The sequence below is a fragment of the Parasteatoda tepidariorum genome, chromosome 7 (assembly GCF_043381705.1).
Source record: "Parasteatoda tepidariorum isolate YZ-2023 chromosome 7, CAS_Ptep_4.0, whole genome shotgun sequence".
Lineage (NCBI taxonomy): Eukaryota > Metazoa > Arthropoda > Arachnida > Araneae > Theridiidae > Parasteatoda > Parasteatoda tepidariorum.
In genome coordinates, this window is record NC_092210.1 from 89,360,534 (window position 1) to 89,382,248 (window position 21,715).

At 27.0% G+C, this 21,715-nt stretch overlaps 2 protein-coding genes across 7 annotated transcripts in view; one reads left to right on the plus strand and one right to left on the minus strand.

Annotated features, from left to right (window-relative positions):
- Positions 1–8,950, plus strand: part of LOC107439032 (maspardin) — a 20,515-nt gene extending 11,565 nt beyond the window's left edge. For 4 of the 6 annotated variants that reach the window (XM_043054741.2, XM_043054744.2, XM_071182919.1 and 1 more), the window contains 4 exons: positions 1,019–1,127; positions 5,509–5,616; positions 6,524–6,664; positions 8,717–8,950. In XM_043054741.2, the coding sequence (XP_042910675.1) occupies positions 1,019–1,127; positions 5,509–5,616; positions 6,524–6,664; positions 8,717–8,809 (451 nt within the window). In that variant the 3' untranslated portion in view covers positions 8,810–8,950. Of the gene's footprint in view, positions 1–1,018; positions 1,128–2,998; positions 3,107–5,508; positions 5,617–6,523; positions 6,665–8,716 lie in introns of all 6 variants that reach the window. The other 2 variants (XM_043054742.2, XM_043054745.2) reach the window with 1 other exon arrangement.
- Positions 8,951–11,801: 2,851 nt separating this feature from the next.
- LOC122271953 (nuclear envelope integral membrane protein) lies at positions 11,802–20,520 on the minus strand (the record flags this gene model as incomplete). The annotated part of the gene is given in 4 exon segments (XM_043054740.2): positions 11,802–13,140; positions 14,006–14,167; positions 14,978–15,102; positions 20,302–20,520. Coding segments are annotated over 4 exon segments (666 nt in total), but the record flags the coding sequence as incomplete, so codon positions are not given.
- Positions 20,521–21,715: the final 1,195 nt, after the last annotated feature.

Here is a 21,715-nt window from a genome sequence, read left to right on the forward strand (position 1 = left end):
CCCTTAAGCCTACATGATGCTTAAAAAAATAAAACGTAACTTCAATAACTATATTTTGAATTCTCTTTTTCACAGTGAGAAAAATAAGACTATTACATGCAATTAGTTCCACTCCAAACATATAAATACAATCATTCACCTTATAATTTTTTCAACAAAACAAGGTGTTGCAGAGATAATAACAAATTCAAAAATTTTTCCAGAGAAGTATATTTGACCAGGTAGTCCAAAACATTGCTAGATTACTTCGTATTGTTTGGCAGTAAGCTATTGTTACCAATCAATCTAAAGAGAAACTTTCAAATTCTTATTTTTAATCAATATATATGAAATGTTCCTTTACTGGGTAGTGTTCCTTCACTGGTTGGTTTACCCTATATGACATTTTATTTTTCCTCTTTCTAAAAGTTTTGAAATATTTTGATGTGGTCAAATAATATTTTGTAATATTATAAATATATGATATACACACATATATATGTATATATATTTGTAATAATTTTATAAAAAGTAATATTTTGCTTAGTAATTAAAAATAAAGTGAATAATTTCTTTCATGGATTAAAAAAATATTTTTTTACATTCTGAATAATTCTAAATGAAATTATCATCAAATTATTATTTATAGTTCAACTCGACAATATTTTCGTTTTTATCTTAAATTTTGGTGTTAAAAACATCAATTTCAACATTATGTGAAAAGACACCACAAGTTATTTAAATTTATAATAGACTAAACATAAAAGAAACAATACAATGAATCCAAGGAAAAAATCAGGAAGAAATATCTTCCCATCATCATCATCTTTTTTTCACAGGCCCAGTCTTCTATCCTATTATTATCTTCTTTAGTATGAGGTGATATGAGCACACACAATAAGCGAAGAGTTAGAGCATCCCACAGTTTAATATAAATGTCTTATTTTTTATACAAATATTAAGCTTCTTCATACGTAATCCAATAAGTAATTTTAAGTTTATTTGTAAAAAGTAATTTATTTTAAAAATTTCTATTCAGATTTTGGATGTTTCCGGCTGTTGTTCTTAAAAGAATGGTTATGGGTAATTTCTCTAAAGGATATGTGGATGCCTCCATTGCAGATTCTATAGATTTTATGGTTGAAAAGGTAAAGATATATATATTTTTTTAAATAAAATTGTTTACTTAGAAGTTTTTAAATTTTTTTTTACTTATAAATATTGTTATTAAAATATTTTCTTGCCTTTATCAAATACATCTTTTTATGTTATATATTTTTTAAAACTTTCCCTGTATTTTGAAAAGTGTAAACTAAATATCACATGACACATTTTTCTTTTCAAATTTGGCAGCAAGGAAGGTAATTTATGATTAAATTATAAGCAACCTTATTCATACTTCATAATTGGATTTGTTCTCTGTACCAGAAAACAATTCAGTACATTGTCACATATCTTCTTCATTATCAAATATAAACTCAATCTTTTGTTTATGGCTGGTAAAACAAGTGAATCAGAAAGACGAAATTCCTTATACAAGTGCCGTAATCAAAGGGTAAGTATCAAATAAACATCACATCAAATATCGAAATTTGTATTTCATTTGACTATGTGTCATATATATATAAATATACATTATCAAATCTAATATAAATTCCTCCAGTACATTATCAAATGAATTCCTTTTTGTGTTCTAGTAATGCTTCTAAAATAATATTAGCTAGAATTGAACGCTAGCTAGATTATTAAAATTAGCTAAAATAACAAAATGTATTTTAGATCATTTAATATTCATCTGATAAGAACTTTGATATAAGCAATAAAAATCATTTTATTTACTGCCCCTTAAAAATAAATAAAAAGAACATCTATGTTCTTTATTATATTGCAAAACTAGCTGTTTATTACTAACTTTCTGTACAGTAACCATTAAGACTAGTTTATGGGTAGCACAGCCGACTTGTAATGATGGGGTAATGGGTTTGAATCCGGCATTCGTCACATTAGGTTTTACTTGCATGCAATTTCTAATTTTATTTTTCTGATACACAGTACCAAGCCCATATATGGACACTTGTTTATCAGAATCGGCTACTTTACCCACACCTATTATTTATTCTGCTTCAATAAGTACATTAAAAGAGTTGCTGAAAAGATGAGAGAAGTTAAAGAAAAACACACATTTGTGAGAAAAATAACCTATGAATGTTTAAAGTGTTTGATAAGAACACCAGCAGACCAGCAGTGTTTCTCTTTAAATTATGATTGTTTTTATTAAATTATATTAATTTACATTTGAAACATTAGGCTTTTTTAATGTTATTTTTATCTGATTATCTGCCTAGTTAATTCATTACATGAAATGAGTTGTTTTAATGCTGAAAATTGTAGAAAAAAAAAGTCTACATAACTTTCAAATTGTCTTCATTGTCTCTTTCTACATAAGGTGATCTAGAAAGCAAGTTTCATTTTTTAGTTTGATTAAATCAAGCCCAAACGTTGTTTCTATTGAACCAAGTGAGAAGAGGTATTTTCAGATTACTGACTTATGCAGCATTTGTTTGATGAGGAAATTTCGACAATAATATAAAAATTTTAATTAAAGACCATCAAGCATCTAGCTGCACACCAGAAATGGTTTTTCCATGTGAGGAACACCTAAATTTATAAAATTCCTTGACAACTTCCTTTGTGAATTATACAGAGCTAATGTGTAGAGAACAATGCAATGTTGGAACAATGCAATAAGCAATGGGAAGCTTTAAGCTGGTGCTAATCTTGATTCAAACAAAAAGTTTTCCCCACATTACTTAACAAAAGAAAGTGCATAATAAGCAATTTCATAACTGTTTTGCCCAGAGGTTGAATGTTAAAAAGGTTAATGTTTATCTCATAGAAAACTATATTTCAAATTTGCTCTAATAATTTCTCTAATAAGTTTTGATTGATTTTTTAAATATTAGTCGAAATATGACTTGTTAACATTACTTACATTTGATTCATTACTTATTTTCTATAGCTTGAAACCTTGTCTCAACAAGAGCTTGCATCTCGTTTAACCCTCACTTGTATGAATTGCTATGTGGAGCCTCAAAAACTGCGAAGCATTCCTATCACAATAGTTGATGTAAGAAATATATCCTGTTTTTATTACAATTAAAGCAAAATGTTGCACAAATGTGTCATGGTAATGCTATTCATTTAAAAATTAAGTTAAATAAGATTTGAATACACAAGTTTTAAATGTTAAAACTAAATTATATTTTTGATTAATTCATTGAAACTTTAGATAATACAGAATATGTATTTAATGTCTATATTTGGTATTTTCAGCGGTCTACTTCGACATATTAGAAATTTGCTATATTGTAATAAAAAATAGCAGGTTTATGCACCAAGATATATGGTTATTATAAGGCAAGTATTGTGAATGATTTAAAGAGTTATATAATAAGCAGTGATTAAAATAATAAAATGTCCTCAATGGCAAAAAAGAAACTTGTCCCGGGGTTTTCGTCAGATTTCAACATTTTATGACACTTTTCAACAGATTTTTAAAGTGTCATATTTAAAACCCAACCCTGGTTAATAATTTAAATTCGTGATAATAAATTGTGTGTATCAACTTAAAAAATGTTTGTAAGAGTAAAAAGATTGTTTTTTTTCTTCTATTGCTGTTATTAAAAAAAAAAAACTTAGCTTTAAATGCTGTTATTAATGGAGTATGGTCAATATTTTTACCATCTTCTTCACGAGTCATTTCCTAGGTTTAGTTATGTATATTATCNCCTGTATTTTGAAAAGTGTAAACTAAATATCACATGACACATTTTTCTTTTCAAATTTGGCAGCAAGGAAGGTAATTTATGATTAAATTATAAGCAACCTTATTCATACTTCATAATTGGATTTGTTCTCTGTACCAGAAAACAATTCAGTACATTGTCACATATCTTCTTCATTATCAAATATAAACTCAATCTTTTGTTTATGGCTGGTAAAACAAGTGAATCAGAAAGACGAAATTCCTTATACAAGTGCCGTAATCAAAGGGTAAGTATCAAATAAACATCACATCAAATATCGAAATTTGTATTTCATTTGACTATGTGTCATATATATATAAATATACATTATCAAATCTAATATAAATTCCTCCAGTACATTATCAAATGAATTCCTTTTTGTGTTTCCTTTCTAAAGTAATGCTTCTAAAATAATATTAGCTAGAAAGGTTATTAAAATTAGCTAGAGTAACGAAATGTATTTCAGATCATTTAATCTTCATCTGAAATGAACTTTGATATAAGCAATAAAAAATCATTTTATTTACTGCCCCTTAAAAGAAATAAAAAAAGACATCTATGTTCTTCATTACATTGCAAAACTAGCTGTTTATTACTAACTTTCTGTACAGTAACCATTAAAACTAGTTTATTGGTAGCACAAATGTCTTGTAACAATGGGGTAATGGGTTTGAATCCGACATTCGTCATGTTAGGTTTTACTTGCATGCAATTTCTAATTTTATTTTTTCTGATACACAGTACCAAGCCCATATATGGGTGCTTCAGAATCGGCTGCTTTACCCACACCTATTATTTATTCTGCTTCAATAAGTACATTAAAAGAGTTGCTGAAAAGATGAGAGAAGTTAAAGAAAAACAAACTTTGGTGAGAAAAATAACCTATGAATGTAAATGAAGCTGAATATTAATAGTGTTTGACAAGAACACCAGTAGACAAGCAGTGTTTCTCTTTAAATTATGAATGTTTTTCTTAAATTATATTAATTCACATTTGAAAGATTAGGCTTTTTTAATGTCATTTTTATCTGATTATCTGCCTAGTTAATTCATTACGTGAAATGAGTTGTTCAAATGCTAAAAATTGTAGGGAAAAAAAGCCTACATAACTTTCAAATAGTCTCTTTCTGCATAAGGTGGGTGATCTAGAAAGCAAGTTTCATTTTTCAGTTTGGTTATATATATCAAGCTCAAACGTTGTTTCTGTTGAGCCAATTGAGAAGAGGTATTTTTAGATTGCTGACTTATGCAGCATTTGTTTGGTAAGGAAATTTTGACAATAATTAAAAAGTTTTGGTCAAAGACCATCAAGCATCTAGCTGCATGCCAGATATGGTTTCTCCATGTGAAGAACACCTAAATTTATAAAATTCCTTGACAACTTCCTTTGTGAATTATGCAGACACACTGTGTAGAGCGATTGCATTGTTAAAAGAATGATCAATGCAATAAGCAATGGGAAGCTTTTAGCTGGTGCTAATCTTGATTCAAACGAAAAGTTTTCCCCACATTGCTTAACAAAAGAATGTGCATAATAAGCAATTTCATAACTATTTTGCCCAGAGGTTGAATGTTAAAAAGGTTAATGTTTATGCCATAGAAAACTATTTTTCAAACTTGCTCTAATAATTTCTCTAATAAGTTTTGATTGGTTTTCTAAATATTAGTCGAAATATGACTTGTTAACATTACTTACATTTGATTCATTACTTATTTTCTATAGCTTGAAACCTTATCTCAACAAGAGCTTGCATCTCGTTTAACCCTCACTTGTATGAATTGCTATGTGGAGCCTCAAAAACTACGAAGCATTCCAATCACAATAGTTGATGTAAGAAAATCCTGTTTTTATTACAATTAATGCAAAATGTTGCAGAAATGTGTCATGGTAATACTATTCATTTAAAAATTAAGTTAAATAAGATTTGAATACAAAAGTTTTAAATGTTAAAACTAATTAATATTTTTAATGAATTCATTGAAACTTTATATAATATAAAATATGCATTTAATGTCTTATATTTGAAATTTTCAGCGGTCTACTTGTACACCCGACATACTAGAAATTTGTTATATCGTAATAAAAAATAGTAGGTTTATGCACCAAGATATACGGTTATTATAAGGCAAGTATTGCGAATGATTTAAACAGTTATATAATAAGCTGTGATTAAAATGTCCTCAATGACAAAAAGAAACTTGTCCCGTGGTTTTTGTCAGATTTCAACATTTTATGACACTTTACAACAGATTTTTAAAGTGTCATGTTTAAAACCCAACCCTGGTTAATAATTAATTTAAATTTGTGATAATAAATTGTGTGTATCAACTTAAAAAATGTTTGTAAGAATAAAAAGATTGTTTTTTTTTCATTTGCTGTTATTAAAAAAGAAACTTAGCTTTAAATGCTGTTATTAATGGTGTATGGTCAATATTTTTACCATCTTCTTCACGAGTCCTTTCCTAGGCTTAGTTATGTATATTATATTTGTAATCATCACTGTAAAATTATTAACAAAGCATGATAATTGTCTTCCCTTTTAAGTTTATTATGCGTCTCAATGTTAAAAATTTATTCTGATATTCATTGTTAGAATAACTTATAAACATTAATAAGTTGATTTAGTAATTGGAAAATGATTATTTTTATACATAGATAACACACACATGTGTATGTTAGTGTAGTCTATATATTTTTTTAATTGGTTAATCATGTAAAGTAATTCTTTTTAAAACAGGTTTTTGATGACAGTGCATTGAGCATTGCAGCACGTGAAGAAATGTACAAATTTTATCCTGATGCTAAACGAGCTCATTTGAAGAAAGGAGGAAACTTTCCTTACTTAAGTTGTAGTGAAGAAGTGAATCTACATATTCAAGTATGCATTTTGTTTCCTTTCATAAGTTCTTACTGTTTTTTAAAGGTGTATATGTTAGACATTAAAACCTGTAACATTTGTTAGGTACTAAATTTTGAAGTAGACGGGATACTTTCAAAGATCCACTTGCTTTTTAAAACAGAAGGTTAAGGTTGACATTAATTAAGGTTGAATATTAAGGTTGACATTTTCTTAATAAAAAGCAATTATTCTAAAAGGTCTATAAAAAGAACTTTTATTTATAAGTATTTTCTTTTTTTTTTAAAATTAGAGTCATGTGTATTGCTTCTTTATTAAAAAGTTATAATTGTTTTTTTTAAATTTTTTTTTTTTACATTTTACCTTCAATGTAGCAAAAGTTTCTTTGTCCTTAAACTTCTTACCAGACAATAAACATTTGGACAGCCATGCAAACGCCTATATTCTTTGTCCTGATATATGTCGTACTCCTACTATTAAATATTGTCTTACTAGCGCCCTTAAAGTAAAACGTGTTTTAAACAGTCACGTACAGTGTGCAAAAAAAAAAAAAAAAAGACCACCCTGAATAACTTTTTATTTAATGATCGGATCTTCACATTCTAGGAACTCAATCTTAATGGCTCAAGGGGGTTACCTCAATCAATTATGCAAATTAATAAGTGCAGACGATATTTTAAGTCACCAAATCAGACACAAAAACGTAATTTCTCTGATGTAACATATCTTTTTTTCCCCGACGATTTGAATTTTTGAGCCCAAAATATAAGGCGTAACCCTAATCTGGACAATATGGTCCCAATAGTTTGTTCTGGAGAGCGGACCAAAGTTTGATCACTTAATTTTAATTTTTAACGTATTTCGCTACATCTTGAACATTTTTTAAGCGAATTGAAACATTTTTGTACACAATTATCAAATTCGTTTGCCCAAAGATAATTCCATGCAAAAAATAACCTGTATTAAATATTCATTATTATTTTTTATTTAATAATCATCGAAAACTTTTGAATTGTAAGGCCTACAATTTTTTGCATCATTTTAAAGAATATAATTTTACATTGAAAAATACAAAGTTTGAGCAAAATCGGTGAAATAGTTCCTGAGAAATCTAATTTTAAATATCAGACTTTTCAACTGATTTTGCTCAAATTTTGCATTGTATACCTTACAATTCAAAATGTTTGCAATCATTATGAAATAAAATAATAATTATTTAACAAACATTATTTTTTGCATGGAATTATCTTTGGACAAACGAATTTTATAATTGTGTGCAAAAATCTTTCAATTCACTTAAAAAAAAAATTTGAGTTATAGCGAAATACACAAAAAGTTAGAGATCAAAACTTTGGACTGTTCTCCTGACCAAACTATTGGTACCATATTTTTCAGATTGCAGCTACACCTTATATTTTAGGGGTAAAAAATCCAAATCTTTTAAAAAAAAAAAAAGAATGTATATTCAGAAAATAAGTATGGTTTTGATTAGTAAAAAAAGTAAGTACGGTTTTGGGCCTAATTTCGTAATTTAAATTATCGTCTGCACTTAATAATAGGCATATTTGAGGTCATCCCTTGAGTCTTTTTGATTAAGTCTTAGAACGTGAAGATCAGCTCATTAGATCAAAAGTTATTCAGGGGAAGTGAGCTGTAATTGTTGGAACGTGTCCAGATAAGCAGACACATGAAAGTGTGAGGCTGAGTTGATGTACTCTGAAACAATTGTTTCTATCTTACCTTGACTACAGCTTCTTGATGTTTCGATTTTGTTACAATATTATCAGGCATGTTTTTTCACCAAAGTTTTCAATTACCAAACTAGAATTCTTTAAAAAAATTAATGAAAAAAAGTTTAATTAGCCTCTTTTATTAAAACACTTTTTAACATTTCTAAGAAGCAATCAAAACTTGTAAATTATGTTCTCTTTAAAGTTTTACATCTTGTTGAATTCAAACTAGATGATACTTGTTTTAATGACTGCAATATTCAAGAACAATTTGTCAAATTTTATTTAAAGCATGTAAGTTTTTTTCATGAAATTTTTTTTTTTTATTTATTTTAAATTTCAGATTCATCTTCGTCCATTTGAAGGTACAAAAGTATCAGCTTGTGAAGGAGCGTCTGTTTGTAATGAGGCTATTGATAGTCTGGAAGATTTGTAAGATTCTTAAATATTGCTTTCAACACAATTTTAAAATGTTATGACCTTAAGAGTATTGCACAAATTCTAATTGTTATATCTTGCGTAATTTTTTAACTGTGATATGTCACGACAGTTTTGTAATAAATATTTTTTGTAGAAATATGTGTCTTTGAATGTGAAAAGCTAAATTATTGTTGAAAGATTATAGGAAAAAAAAAGAAGATTAATTTGAAAAGTGACTTTTTGCTAAGTATCAATATGTTTAGATATTTGATATTAATATTATTAAAACCCTAACGAGGAGTGCCTCACTTTCCTAAACATAAAATATTCAGTAGGCTGAATATTGTTTTATAAATTGAATGGCACCATACAACAATAGCGAACATTTTTATTGTTTAAATAATCTAAAACAAGGAGGAAGTGACCAAGGTAATTCATTTGTTAAAACTGGGTGCTCATTAAACTGAGTCTGCAAATGTGTGGTTTTTTGTTTTCAATTTCTTTGAATATTGTTAAATGAACAACAGAAGTGGCATTAAAAATTCATTTTTTACATTAACCAATTGGAATTGCATGTTGATAGAATGAATGCTGAGCTTTTAAAATTGTAAACCTTTATTGTTCAGCTATATATATTTTTTTACAAATTAAATGAATCTAAACACTTTTTGTCTGGCGAATTTAACAAAATAATTATTAGGAATTTATGAAAAGGTTTTCATTTAATACAAGTTATGCTCATAACAATAGTTTTATTTTAGCTTTTTAACAGTAAATGAACCATTTATAATTTTTCTTCTTCTTTAAATCAGGGCTCGCAATGACAATTTTATTGTTTTAGAAATACTATTAGTTATGCTAAATCAGGGTTGCCACTCCACAGGGAAAACCTGGAAAATACAGGGAATTTAAAAATCACACGGAAAATGCAGGGAATTTTGATTTTTTCTTCACAAACTGGGAAAATACAGGGAATTTTGTTATTATATTCTGGTCTTTTAAAAAATGGTGACCACTCAAAGTGTAATCTATGGGATATTTAACCATGATATTTCAGCTATACTAAACTATTTAATTTACCATAGCATTATTTAAGCATGTTCAGCTCTTTTTCCAGCAATTGAAACTAATAAATATAGTTAGCCCAATATAGCTCACACAAGAGCACAGTAATTGTTGTTCCCTCTTATATTGCATATAACATGTACAGGGAAAACACAGGGAATTTTTTTTTCAGATTTGAGTGGCAACCCTGAATGCAGAAAAGCTATTTTATTTGCCGAGATATTATATAAAACAATATTACTAACGAACATTTGTGAATTATTCTTTTGTAATTAGTTCCAAAATTTCACTAGTTATTGAGTCGCCAAATCGATTCAATATCTACCAAGAGTAAATCTGAAGGTTTCATACACTAGGGAACCGATTATCCGGAACGATCGGGACCATCGCTATTCCGGATAACTGATTTTTCCGGTTTTCTGAATCGCTACAAAAAGCCTTTTTTTATTGTTAAACCCAACTAAAAAAAATTATATTTGGAAATAATCTTAAAAAGAAGAAAAAACGATGAAGTAATGCACTAATGATTATTTTCAAAATGATGGTAAGGTAAACATCTTTCAAAAAAGAACGAAAAATCCTAAAATCTTATGAGGAAAATTTTTTTATTTTTTTTATTTTTAAAAATGGTGGGAAAATTTATCGAAATTCGTTCTGGTTTTTTGGTTTTCTGATTTCCGGATAACGGGTTCCGTACTGTATTGTGTTAAATGTCTTTTATCTGAACTTAATGATATTAATTAAAAGGACGTTTAATTAATTTCAAATACAGGAAAACATGCAGTGGACCCCATATTCAAAATTCTTTGATTCTTGAATTAAAATCATTTTTCATCAATTTTCCAAAGAGATTAATAAATAATGAAAAAAAAAAAAAAAACGTTAATATATCAATAAAAATAAATAACTTGTTTTAAAATTACATTGAAATCTTAAGACTGTTTTATTTCATATAAAGAGCCTATCTTAAAACTCAATTTTCTATTTAAAGCTGAGTGTTAAGTATTTTTTTCAATTAAAATGTAATGCTTTTAAATTAATAAAAAAATTAATTTAATTTCAACTTGGTGCTTAATACATTATGTGGCTAAATTTAGCTGCAGTGATTAAAATATTTTAAACAAATGCTTAAAACAGATTGGAGGGCATATGATTTCTCAATTGAAAATTCAGAAATTTTGTTATAATTGATTTATCATTTAAAATAAACTCTACGAAAATATCATCCATATAATTTTGAAAAAAACTAATCTCTATCATACAAGATTTATCACTGTATCTTTTTAAAACAAATAAATGATTAAAAATTTTATGAACTTAAATGTTTTTCTACATCATAAATTTATGCAAGAATTCAAAAAATTCTCAAACAACAAATCACTTTTGCACAATTTGTGGATGGTCTCTTAGCTCAGCAGGTCAAATTTTATAATTGTGAATAAGTCTTATTTTAGAAACTAAAGGATTGATGATCAAAAGAAATATGTCAAATTTTTACAAAATTAACACTTTTTTTTAATGAAAATTAATGGTTTTAATTTTATCTCTTACAGCAGTACAATATTAAAAGCATTTAAATTATTTATCTGTTAATAAGAGAGAATTTTGACTCCTTAGTTTAGCCAAATTTAATTTAAAAACTGGCTATTCACAGTACCCTACCTTACAATAAGCTTTAAAAATAAAAAATAACATGGAATTTTACCCAGAACAGATAAACCATTAGGGTTGTTTATACATAGATTAACCAACTGGTTTATCGTCTAAAACAATTGATTAAATTGCCATTAACACTTGGTTAACGTCTCTAACTTAAAGATCATTCTAACCTTGTTAAGCTATTAAATTGACATATATACTCAATTTAAAAGCTTTTTGTTAAAGAAAATCACTGGTAGATGACACACGCAAAATCCAATAAAAAGAATTGTGATAAAATGAAATTGATTAAAATGCACACAATTTTAATCATAATTACAAATAACCATTAGCTACGAAAACAAGAAATAGTGATCTACAATTGCACATAATTACGATTAATTTAATCCTGATTATATGTAAATTTTAATCTATTACAGATTATTAAGTATTGTGTACAAGACAAATAATTATACTTATAATCAAACATATTTTGACTAAATTTGAATTACTGTGATTAAATTTACCACAGTGTTGGATTGAGAGTGCTTCCCATAACATTTCCTTTTTATGACTTTCATATGCAGTGAACTTTTCATTCAGTCATTTTCATGGGTATCTCAAATAAAAATTATAGCTTAATATCATCTGTGGTCTAAATGGTAATGAAGTTTGGGTCTATTAAGATAGCAGAATTAAATATTTCGAATGGATATCATTAGCAGCCTTAATGGACTAATCAAAACTTTGGTGTGCCATGAAGGTTGGAAAAGATATTAAATTATTCTAAAATTTTGAACAGATATATTTTTGTTTACAAATGGTAACTTTCAAGTGCTACTACAAGATGATAAAAAAAAGTAAAATAAATAAATAAAATTAACGATTTTTGTAAAAGAGAATGTTTGAAGTTTAAGAATTTTTAGTCACTCTTTGGCCTATTGAGACGACAGAAGATATCAATTCAGAGTTATAAGATTTTGTATGCTTTTAATAATTGACAATACTTTAGACCACAGATGACAATACTAATCATTAAAAGATTTAAGGTAATTTAACTTTTTTGACCTATTCTATGATAGATTTCTGAAATCAGGGAGAGAAAATTGAATAAATCAGATGTTATATTTACTACAATAATGTCAAATGAGTATTTTTAAAAATTTAATTTTTACGATCTATTTACAATCAAGTATCACAGTATCGATCAACAGTCAATAAATACAAATGAGATTCTATAACATGAATTTTCATTTACTAAAAAAACTGAATCATGCACTAATGAGATAAAAAAAAAATAGTTTCCTATGCATCTAAATGATTTTCATGGTAATGATTCATACTTAATTCATGTTTAAAAAACGTTAATTTTGTTTAGGGAACATCAACATATAATACTTTTAACTTACTATATTACTACATGCATTAAAAAAATGTTGATCAAATTATAAAAATGAGCAGCTAATTACAAATTGATTTTAACATCATCTAAAGCTCAAATTGTACTGGCTAGATGTTACACTTCCATTCCTTGCAAAGTTGGTCGCTTCTTGTTCCTCTTCTTCATCATCAAAATCTTCAGAATTATATCTCAGCAATTCTTCATCTGTATAGTGGCAACCAGTGTCTACAAATTTGGAAAACCTGAAACAAAATAGAAGCCTTTTATAAAATGTTTTATTAAAAACTAATTTTGCTGGATTGTGATTAAAGAATATATTTTAATAACTTTAGTAAAAAAGAATATTTAAATTTATATGGAGTTAACTGCAAAAGTATTGTAGAGCAATAATATTTACTACATTAAGTATAACAATTTGATTTTGATATTAATAAAAATAGGACCTTGCACATTGTCAAAGTGAAAAAATTACCAGTTGATGGTCTTGTTAGTTTAAATTTTAAGTAAGTACAATAAAGGAAATTTTTGGCAATCACATACACAATAAATTGATTTTCACATTGTTATGTGTGCTTGGGAAACAAAATTAATCTCCCTACCAATGCCCTATAATAACTTATTTAAAATTAATTGAATTACATGTTAATTTAAAATAAAATTAGATGAATGGAAATCAAATTCAAAAAATCGAAACTTAAATTTTGTGAATACTAAAAAACGTAAGCTAAATTATTGTAAAAACGATAGCATAGTATATTTTTGAATATTTTTCAAAAATAAATTTAAATATTTTATTAAATTTATGTAATTTGAAAGAGTTCTTTAAAGCTTCAAAATTATAATTTTCTTACAGTAACATGCACGCATTTAAAAGAACTCCATTTTTATCTATAAGGATGATCAGATATGATTAAAATCTAAATTAAATGATGTTATTTTAGAATGAGACATGTTAAATGTACATATATAGCTTTCTTTTATGTAAACATAGTAACAGAGGTTAGAAAAAGTATAACAAAGATTAAAAATAATTTAATAAGCGTAATATGAAATTGAATCATAACTGAAAATTATTTAAATTTTTTTATAAAATATTTAAAATCGAACCTGATAGGATCTTTCAATTGCCGAACCATTTTCCATGTGTTACAATCTGGACTACTACAAAATCTTCTCAATTCATCTAAAGCTTTCGCAGTCTCAATACTTCCCTGCTCAATATATTCTACTTCAGTTAAAAGTTTTATTTTAGGTGGAAATAAACGAAGCCTGAAATTAAACAAATTTTAGAGATTTTTTAACAACTGTAATGATAACACTACAACTCATTTGATAACATAAAATTAGAAGAAATGTAAAACACACAAAAAAATTTTTTTTTTGTATTAATAATGTGAAATGATTTCATAAACACATTAAAAATATTTACAAGTTTTGAAAGAAAAAAAAATATCAGTAAATAATAATTCAATTTTAGTGATGAAAATATACAAAAATAAATTTTAATATTTGTTTAAATGTTTTCTTTTTCAACTAAAAAAGTAGAAAAATATGAAGAAAAAAAAAATTATGAAAAAAATTCTTTAATTAAAATAACTAATAAAAAAATTATAACCTTTTCTCTTTTTTACATTCAGGGCACATCTATATTTTTTGTATAACTTTTTTCTTGCATTCTGAGGTAATTTGCCCTTATGTTAAATTTTATAGTGGTGTGTGCCTCTAAGATCAGGACACAGACCTTATGCATAAATAGAAAGTATAGTGCTTAATTAAAGTTATAAAGTAGTTTTATTATAATGTTTAATTGAGTTATAAAGTAGTTTTACACAATGAGTACAAAATTAAAAGGAAAAAAAATCAAACTTTGTAAAATATTTCACAAAAATGTATTTCTTACTGAAATTTAAGTTTTGCTTTATCTATTTGTTAGACAAAAAAGTGATTACTATCTATTAAAAATTTATTTTTATTTTTAACACCTTTAAGCATTAAATTGTCCTGCATTTCAAAATAAAGATGATGAGTCCATAAAAATAATTATTTTTGTAAAAAAAAAGTTATAAAGCATTACAATACCAAATTGTTTGCAAGCGAGAAATCCAACGAGCTGGAATGAGGTAGATGGATCCCAAAATTATAATGATTGCAGTTGAAACTTCTCGATATTCTGATCCAAGATAAATCAATACTAAAGCAATTAACTGAAAACAAAAGTAAACTATTTAAGAAGGAAAATATGTACAATAATCATTAGGAATTAAAATAGTAAAATCACCAAATTTTCAAGTATAAGAGAGTTGGTAAATCAAAAAATTCTTTTGAAGATTCATATATGCATATATATATATATATATATATAAATTTTTTTTTTTCAATGGCAGGCACTGAATTTTGTATCTTTGCCTATACTATGCCAGAATTGTTGCTCATTTCGCGTTACCCAGTGGGCACCTGTGAACCAAAGCCACGGAGGCGAGATATATGCATATATTTCAAGAAGATAATGTTAAATTTTATGAAAATTTCAAAATTATAATTGTAAAGTGTCCAGTTGCACAGGGTTGGCCAACAAAAACAAGGTACAAGAAAAGTGCTTAGAATAACAGAGAAGATTATTTTTTCACTCCATTTTTTCTTCAATACAGAACTTTAATTCTGAAACTAATAACAGACATGCGATTGCTAAAAGAAGAAATTATCTGAATTTTTTTTCCCAATGTGATAAAAAAGGATTCCAAAAACCTTGAAATCCATGGCAATAATTGAAAAAAAGAGATTAATTAAATGCCCATTTTGAAATTCATGTGTTGTAACAAATAATATATTAAAAATATAAAATAAATTTTTATTTTATTAAAAGTTTTAATTGATTAATAAAATGCGAGATTCGAAATTTTAATAATGTAAAATCATATTAATAATTAATTAGATCTAATTGTAGTTGTCAAGGAGTAAGAACGGGGGCATATATATCACATTGATTAAATAAGTCTTCGGTTACAAATCGGAATTTGCAACTAAATTGCTACTCATTACAATATAAGTTATTAAAAAAAAAATTAGAAAGAAAAGCAATTTTTTTTAGCGAGCGATCTTTTATACAGGGTGTGTAGCCAAATCTTTCAACAAAAGATAAGCACCTTCTAAGTACTTCTTAAGCACTTAAAAATATTTCGAAACACTATATCATTAACAAAATGCGCAATAATTTTCAAAGATATTACATAGGATCATGATAAAATAACTAGTTTCTAACGTAGAACTCTTTTCTTGATTGTATTAGCCATCATAAAATGATCAAGATATTTTTTCCCTTCGATATCAGAGGGTGGAAAATGAAGCCTGAAATTGAGAACATCAAGCAAAATGCAGCAGATTTACACATGAGAGTGCTAGAATCCCACCGAACTCAGCTCAGTAGACGCACATGCGGACTCGCAAGTACATACCTGCCAACTCTTCCGGATTTTCCGGAAGATTTTATTTTCATATTTAAAGTGGTAGTAATTATATACTATTTTTTCTTTCATAATCTTAATTTTTAAATGATATTGATCACCACTATTCTTACAAAAATTAAGCACATATATTAATATGCGTTACTATCATGGTTGTCAAATTAAGGTTTCTCAAATACAACGTATTTGTTTGCATAAAATTGAAGTTTTAATTCCATTTTAATACCACTGGGAAAAATGATAATGGAAGGGATTAAAAGTTGGCAGGTATGCAAGTATTACATCAAACATGTAAAATGATTACCGCTTTCATACACTATGGACCGACGATAGGCCGAAATGGATTGTTGTTGAATGTATTGTGAAAACGTTGAATAGAACAATGGGAAAATAAAGCTTTTGCATAATGTGTTGAAAGTCGACATGCTAAAGAAAAAAAAAATCTCTTTTCGAAAAGGGAATACCAAGCACTTTTTAAAAACACCCAATGAAAAAAGAACCTTTAAGGGCTTTTAAAAACGAAAAGAAGCACCTTTAAGCACTTTTAAAAAACGCTATGCACCATGTTTATCCTTTCGGAATTATTAATTAGATTATCAATTTTATACTTTTGTGTTTGCCTCAGTAGTTTCATTGATTTTATGAAATTTTTTCTGTCTGGTGTTTTTGAAATTTATATAAAGTTGTGTTTTCTGTAACAAATCTGAAAAAAAAAATTAATTGTAGCATGTGAATGAGAACTTAGATAAAAAAAGAGAAGAGGCTGCTGGTAAGGGTTAAATGAATGACTCATTAACAAGATTTTGCTTAAGTAACGGAATTTAAATTTAGAATAGCGGAATTTTAAATTTGGTTGGAAAATAAATTTATTGTCTGGCAGACGTCCACTAATCAAGTGTCTTGAGATTCCAGGAATTCTACAAATTAATGGAACAATCATATGCTTGTAATTAATAAATGAGTTTTTCTACACATTTTTATGAATACTTTGAACAGTGAAAAAATATTATTGAATGCCTTCTTTATTGTAAAAAATTACACTCACCACAATTTTATTTTCAGTAGGAGAGAATAAAAAGAATCTCCTCAAATGCTAAACCAATGAAATAAGACATAATTTCTATAATTATGGCTATTGAATGTTGCAGTGGTCTCAACACAGGGTTTCTTGAAAGGATTTCTCTCTCTTTCTCTTTTTTTTTTTTTTTTTNTTTTTTTTTTTTTTTTTGCTATCTTAAAAAGAAGATCGAATTTTGTGTTTAAAAAAAAGCAAAAACATTTTTCTATTACACTGGTATTTAAAATTTTCAGATTTGGTGATTATCACCAAAACTACATAATTTTGAAAAAGTCTGCTTAGCCTTCTATGTATTTGAAAAAGATACTATGATTAGTCAAAGGAGTAAGGATTAGGTTTTAGAGCACTATATTGCACATTCACACAGAGCAATTTGTGGGAAATAAAAATATTTGCCAGATCAATTGATCATCCAGATATCTAGATCAGATCTTTATTCTGGGCACAGCTTGAGACAATCCCTCTATGATAACCATCAAGGGCTTGAAAACTGCTTATTTCTATCATTATGTTCAGATTAAATCTTAATTTTTTTTTAATTTTGAACACTAGCTGAAAGTTTATGACAGAAATAAAATAAAAAAGGTCTCTCTATCAGAAAAGTTTCTCAGAACTCCTTTTTTCTTTAAAAACTTTCTAGCATTAGGTGGAAAAACTTTAATGAAATATTTTAAGGGAATTCTTTTAAATATTTGAATTCTGTTAAACATATGCTTAATTAAGAAGATTCTGCTGTGATTTCGGAAGCGAAATAAGAGAGTGGATAACAGTTTTCAGAAACAGGCGCAATGCCATTAAAAGAACTGATACTTGATAGCTGCTGAATTATTAAGGAGGTCAAATTCCAACATAGACATTAGTGCAAGAGAATAATTAAGTTAGAACTAATGATGTCTAAAAATTAATCATGGGCAATTTGGTTGTTAGAGATTTTAATGTTCAACACCTAATTATAAATAAAAAAAAGTTTAGATATAAAACAAAAAATGACCAATATGAATAACTATTTAGCTAGTATTACATATAATTTCATAGGATTGAAAACAATTTTTTAATGAGCAATTGCTTCATTGAAGTGCTTCAAGGTAGCAATAAAATTTTGATCGCTCAATGTATCCTACTTATGAAATATTTATAAATAGTAACTTTAATATAAATTTTTGTTAGATTGGGAAGGTGAAAGCTTAGAATAGGTTGCATTTTAATCAATACAGCACTAGGCATGGAGTTCTCCAATCACATAGCTGCCATATCTAGATTTCTATACCTCCTAAACTAGACAGAAAGCATTACAAATTCAAGAAAGCATTCAATAAAGAATAATAGCCAGTGTTCAAAAATGTTACTGTATTTTTTGGAAGAACAATTTTAGTTCTTCTTCTAAGAAAAGTACAAAAAAGGTCATTTTCTAAAAGAGAGAGAGAGAGAGTGGTTTAGGGATGCTCTGATGTATTTTATTTTTAAATACATTGAAATCTGAAGTTCATTAAAATTTGGTTGAAAACAGAACACTAAAATTCAAGTTACTCACAAAAAATTTGGAAAACAATATAGAATGAATAGCTTAAAATGATAAGCAGCTTTTTGGGTCACTAAACTATATATAGGGTATGATATAACTAATGGGGACAACAATGAAAAAAGGAAAGTGGAATGGAGGAGTAATGAAAAAACTTCATAGCAAATGCTTAAGTGAACCACTAACAGTTGTAACAGACTTCACATCCCTAACAATTGTAGTTTACAGTTACATAATAATTAGGCCAACAATATCTTCTGGCAAAGCGATGGGTGTCTCGTAACCGATGTTTTTTTAAACTCCCCAGCTAAAAAAAAAAAGAAAAAAAAAGAGATAGATAGATGGCCAATCTATTTGTTTGAAAAATCAATATCCAGGTAGTTACATACTATCCTACAGAAATGCACCTTCAAAGAAACAATCCTCTAGCAATCTGTCTTTTATTTTCAACCTAAAATAGTAAGGTGGAAGTTTTTGTTGTGACAAGTTGTATCATCTTTTATTGTAGTGATTTTTAGTTTTGCTTCACCATGTATATCTCAAATAACTGAATAAAAAAAGTTAGCTATTTTTATTTTCATCAATAATAATATTAAACCAATAATATTAAAGCAAAATAAAGTAGTCATTAGGTTTTAAACGTTACTGGAGGTGTCATCAGTGAAAAGTTGGAAACAGTATTTTTTAATCTAAATTAAAAATAAAAATGCCATTGCTTGATTTCAAAATACTTCCTAGTACTGCTTCATTGAGGAACGACAATCTAACCATGTATAGTCTAAAATTCAATATTTCAAAGATCAAACTTAAACATTATTTTTTTTTTGGCCAATGATGACCTGCTGAGTAAAAATTTTGCACTCTGCTTTAAATAGTTATACTCAAAATAATAATTTTAAAAAAAAACTGTTTAAAAATATATTATTCAAAAAAATATTTATGCCTTAAATTATTAAAATATTTGAAAAATTCAATTTGCAATTTATATGAAACTTTCAACGAAAACTTTTTTACCTCAGCATTTTAATAAAAATTTAAAATTGAATAATTTGAAAAGAAAAATACTTTACACTACTTGAATTTTAGTAAGCAAAAGCAATGTTTTCAGATATTTCAATTTACAAAAATTTATGATTTTAGTCAACAAACTAACATTATAACAATGGATTTAGTTACAAAATAACATAACATTATATTTGTTCACAAAATATAATTTTAAAAAAAATGGATGACTGTGCAGTTTTAATGTGTGACAAATAAAATAGAACGAAACAACAAACACTACTCTAAATTGATTAAAAATGTTCATAAATAACTAGCAAAATTAGAAATCACTATAACATACTTGCATGCACCCTTGTATGATTTTAAAAGTGCGAACATTTTCAACAGGTCCCAGGCGATAACACACAATGAAGCTAATCAATGCAGCACACAGGCAATAAATCAACAAAATATCCATGTAGTTAGAAACAATATCATTGAAGTGTTGCCACACATTTTGCAATAAATACAAGATAAAAGAATAACCAAAAACCACAACAGCATATGCATATGTAGATCTCTATAAAAGAAAGAAAAACATAGTTCCAATAAAAAGTACAAACAAAAATCATACATTATTTTAAAAAATATTATTATTTGAGAGTGTGAACAAATGACAGTGTGAGTGATGAAACAAATAGAAAAAACTGCAAGTTTTTTTCCTTTTAAAATTACTTATCTTGATCGACAATGTTTGCCAAGTGAACTAAAATGGAATACAATTTTATTTTTATCCAACCTAAAATGAAAACACAAGGCAAAAAACTTTTGAAAGAGGTAGAATTTTTAGTGGCAATAGAGGTTTAGTATGATAATGCTTCACTTTTTTCATTTTAGTTCAGAAAAGAATAAAATTTTATAACCACTATTAGAACCTTGAAAAATGCAGTTTTTTAATTATCTTTAATTTAAATATTTTATTTATTTTATTATTTTTTTATTTCAGTTTTTGGTATGAAACTTTGTTTATATAGAACTCATTGAGAGTGTTTTCTCAACACATAAAGTAGGAATGCATTAACATTTTGAATTAACGTAACGATATGGTGTTGACTTGAAATTTGCAACAGAAAAGAAAATTAAGAAAAGAGAGAAAATGTAATCACAGACCATTTGCAGTCTGATATTGGCTCAAACTTGCCACCATTTTCTTAACAGTGGAAAAATTTCTATAGGTGATAAATTTTGCTTGTAGAGGTAAGGCACAAAGGTGCAATTGAAATTCGAGGACTCCAGGTACTTGGAAAGTAGACAGAATTTTGATTGATAATGAATTCTATTTGACAATAGACTAATGATAAAGTCTGCTAGTAGCAGTCAGAAGATGATTGAACATTGTCATCAGGTGCAGAGGTGCAGCTGAAATTCAATCTATCTGGGTAATAGGAAAGTAGTTGAAATTTTGATTGTAGATAAATACTATTTGACAATAAAGTGACTACAAATTCTGCTATTCCAGAAACTATATGCAACTATATGTACCTATTAATCCACTCTTTTGTTGATTGAGATTATCAAAAGATGGTGATTAAATTGTTCTAGGTATTATCAATTATATACAGCTATGCATGCTTAACTGAAGAAAAAGAATGTTCACAGCAATGTTTCGATGGGTGTAGTTAAAGAGGCAAAATTCATTTTTTTAATCAATAGATCTTTCTACGTTCTTAAAATAAATGTCTTACACACACTATCTTATATATGCGAAAATAAAA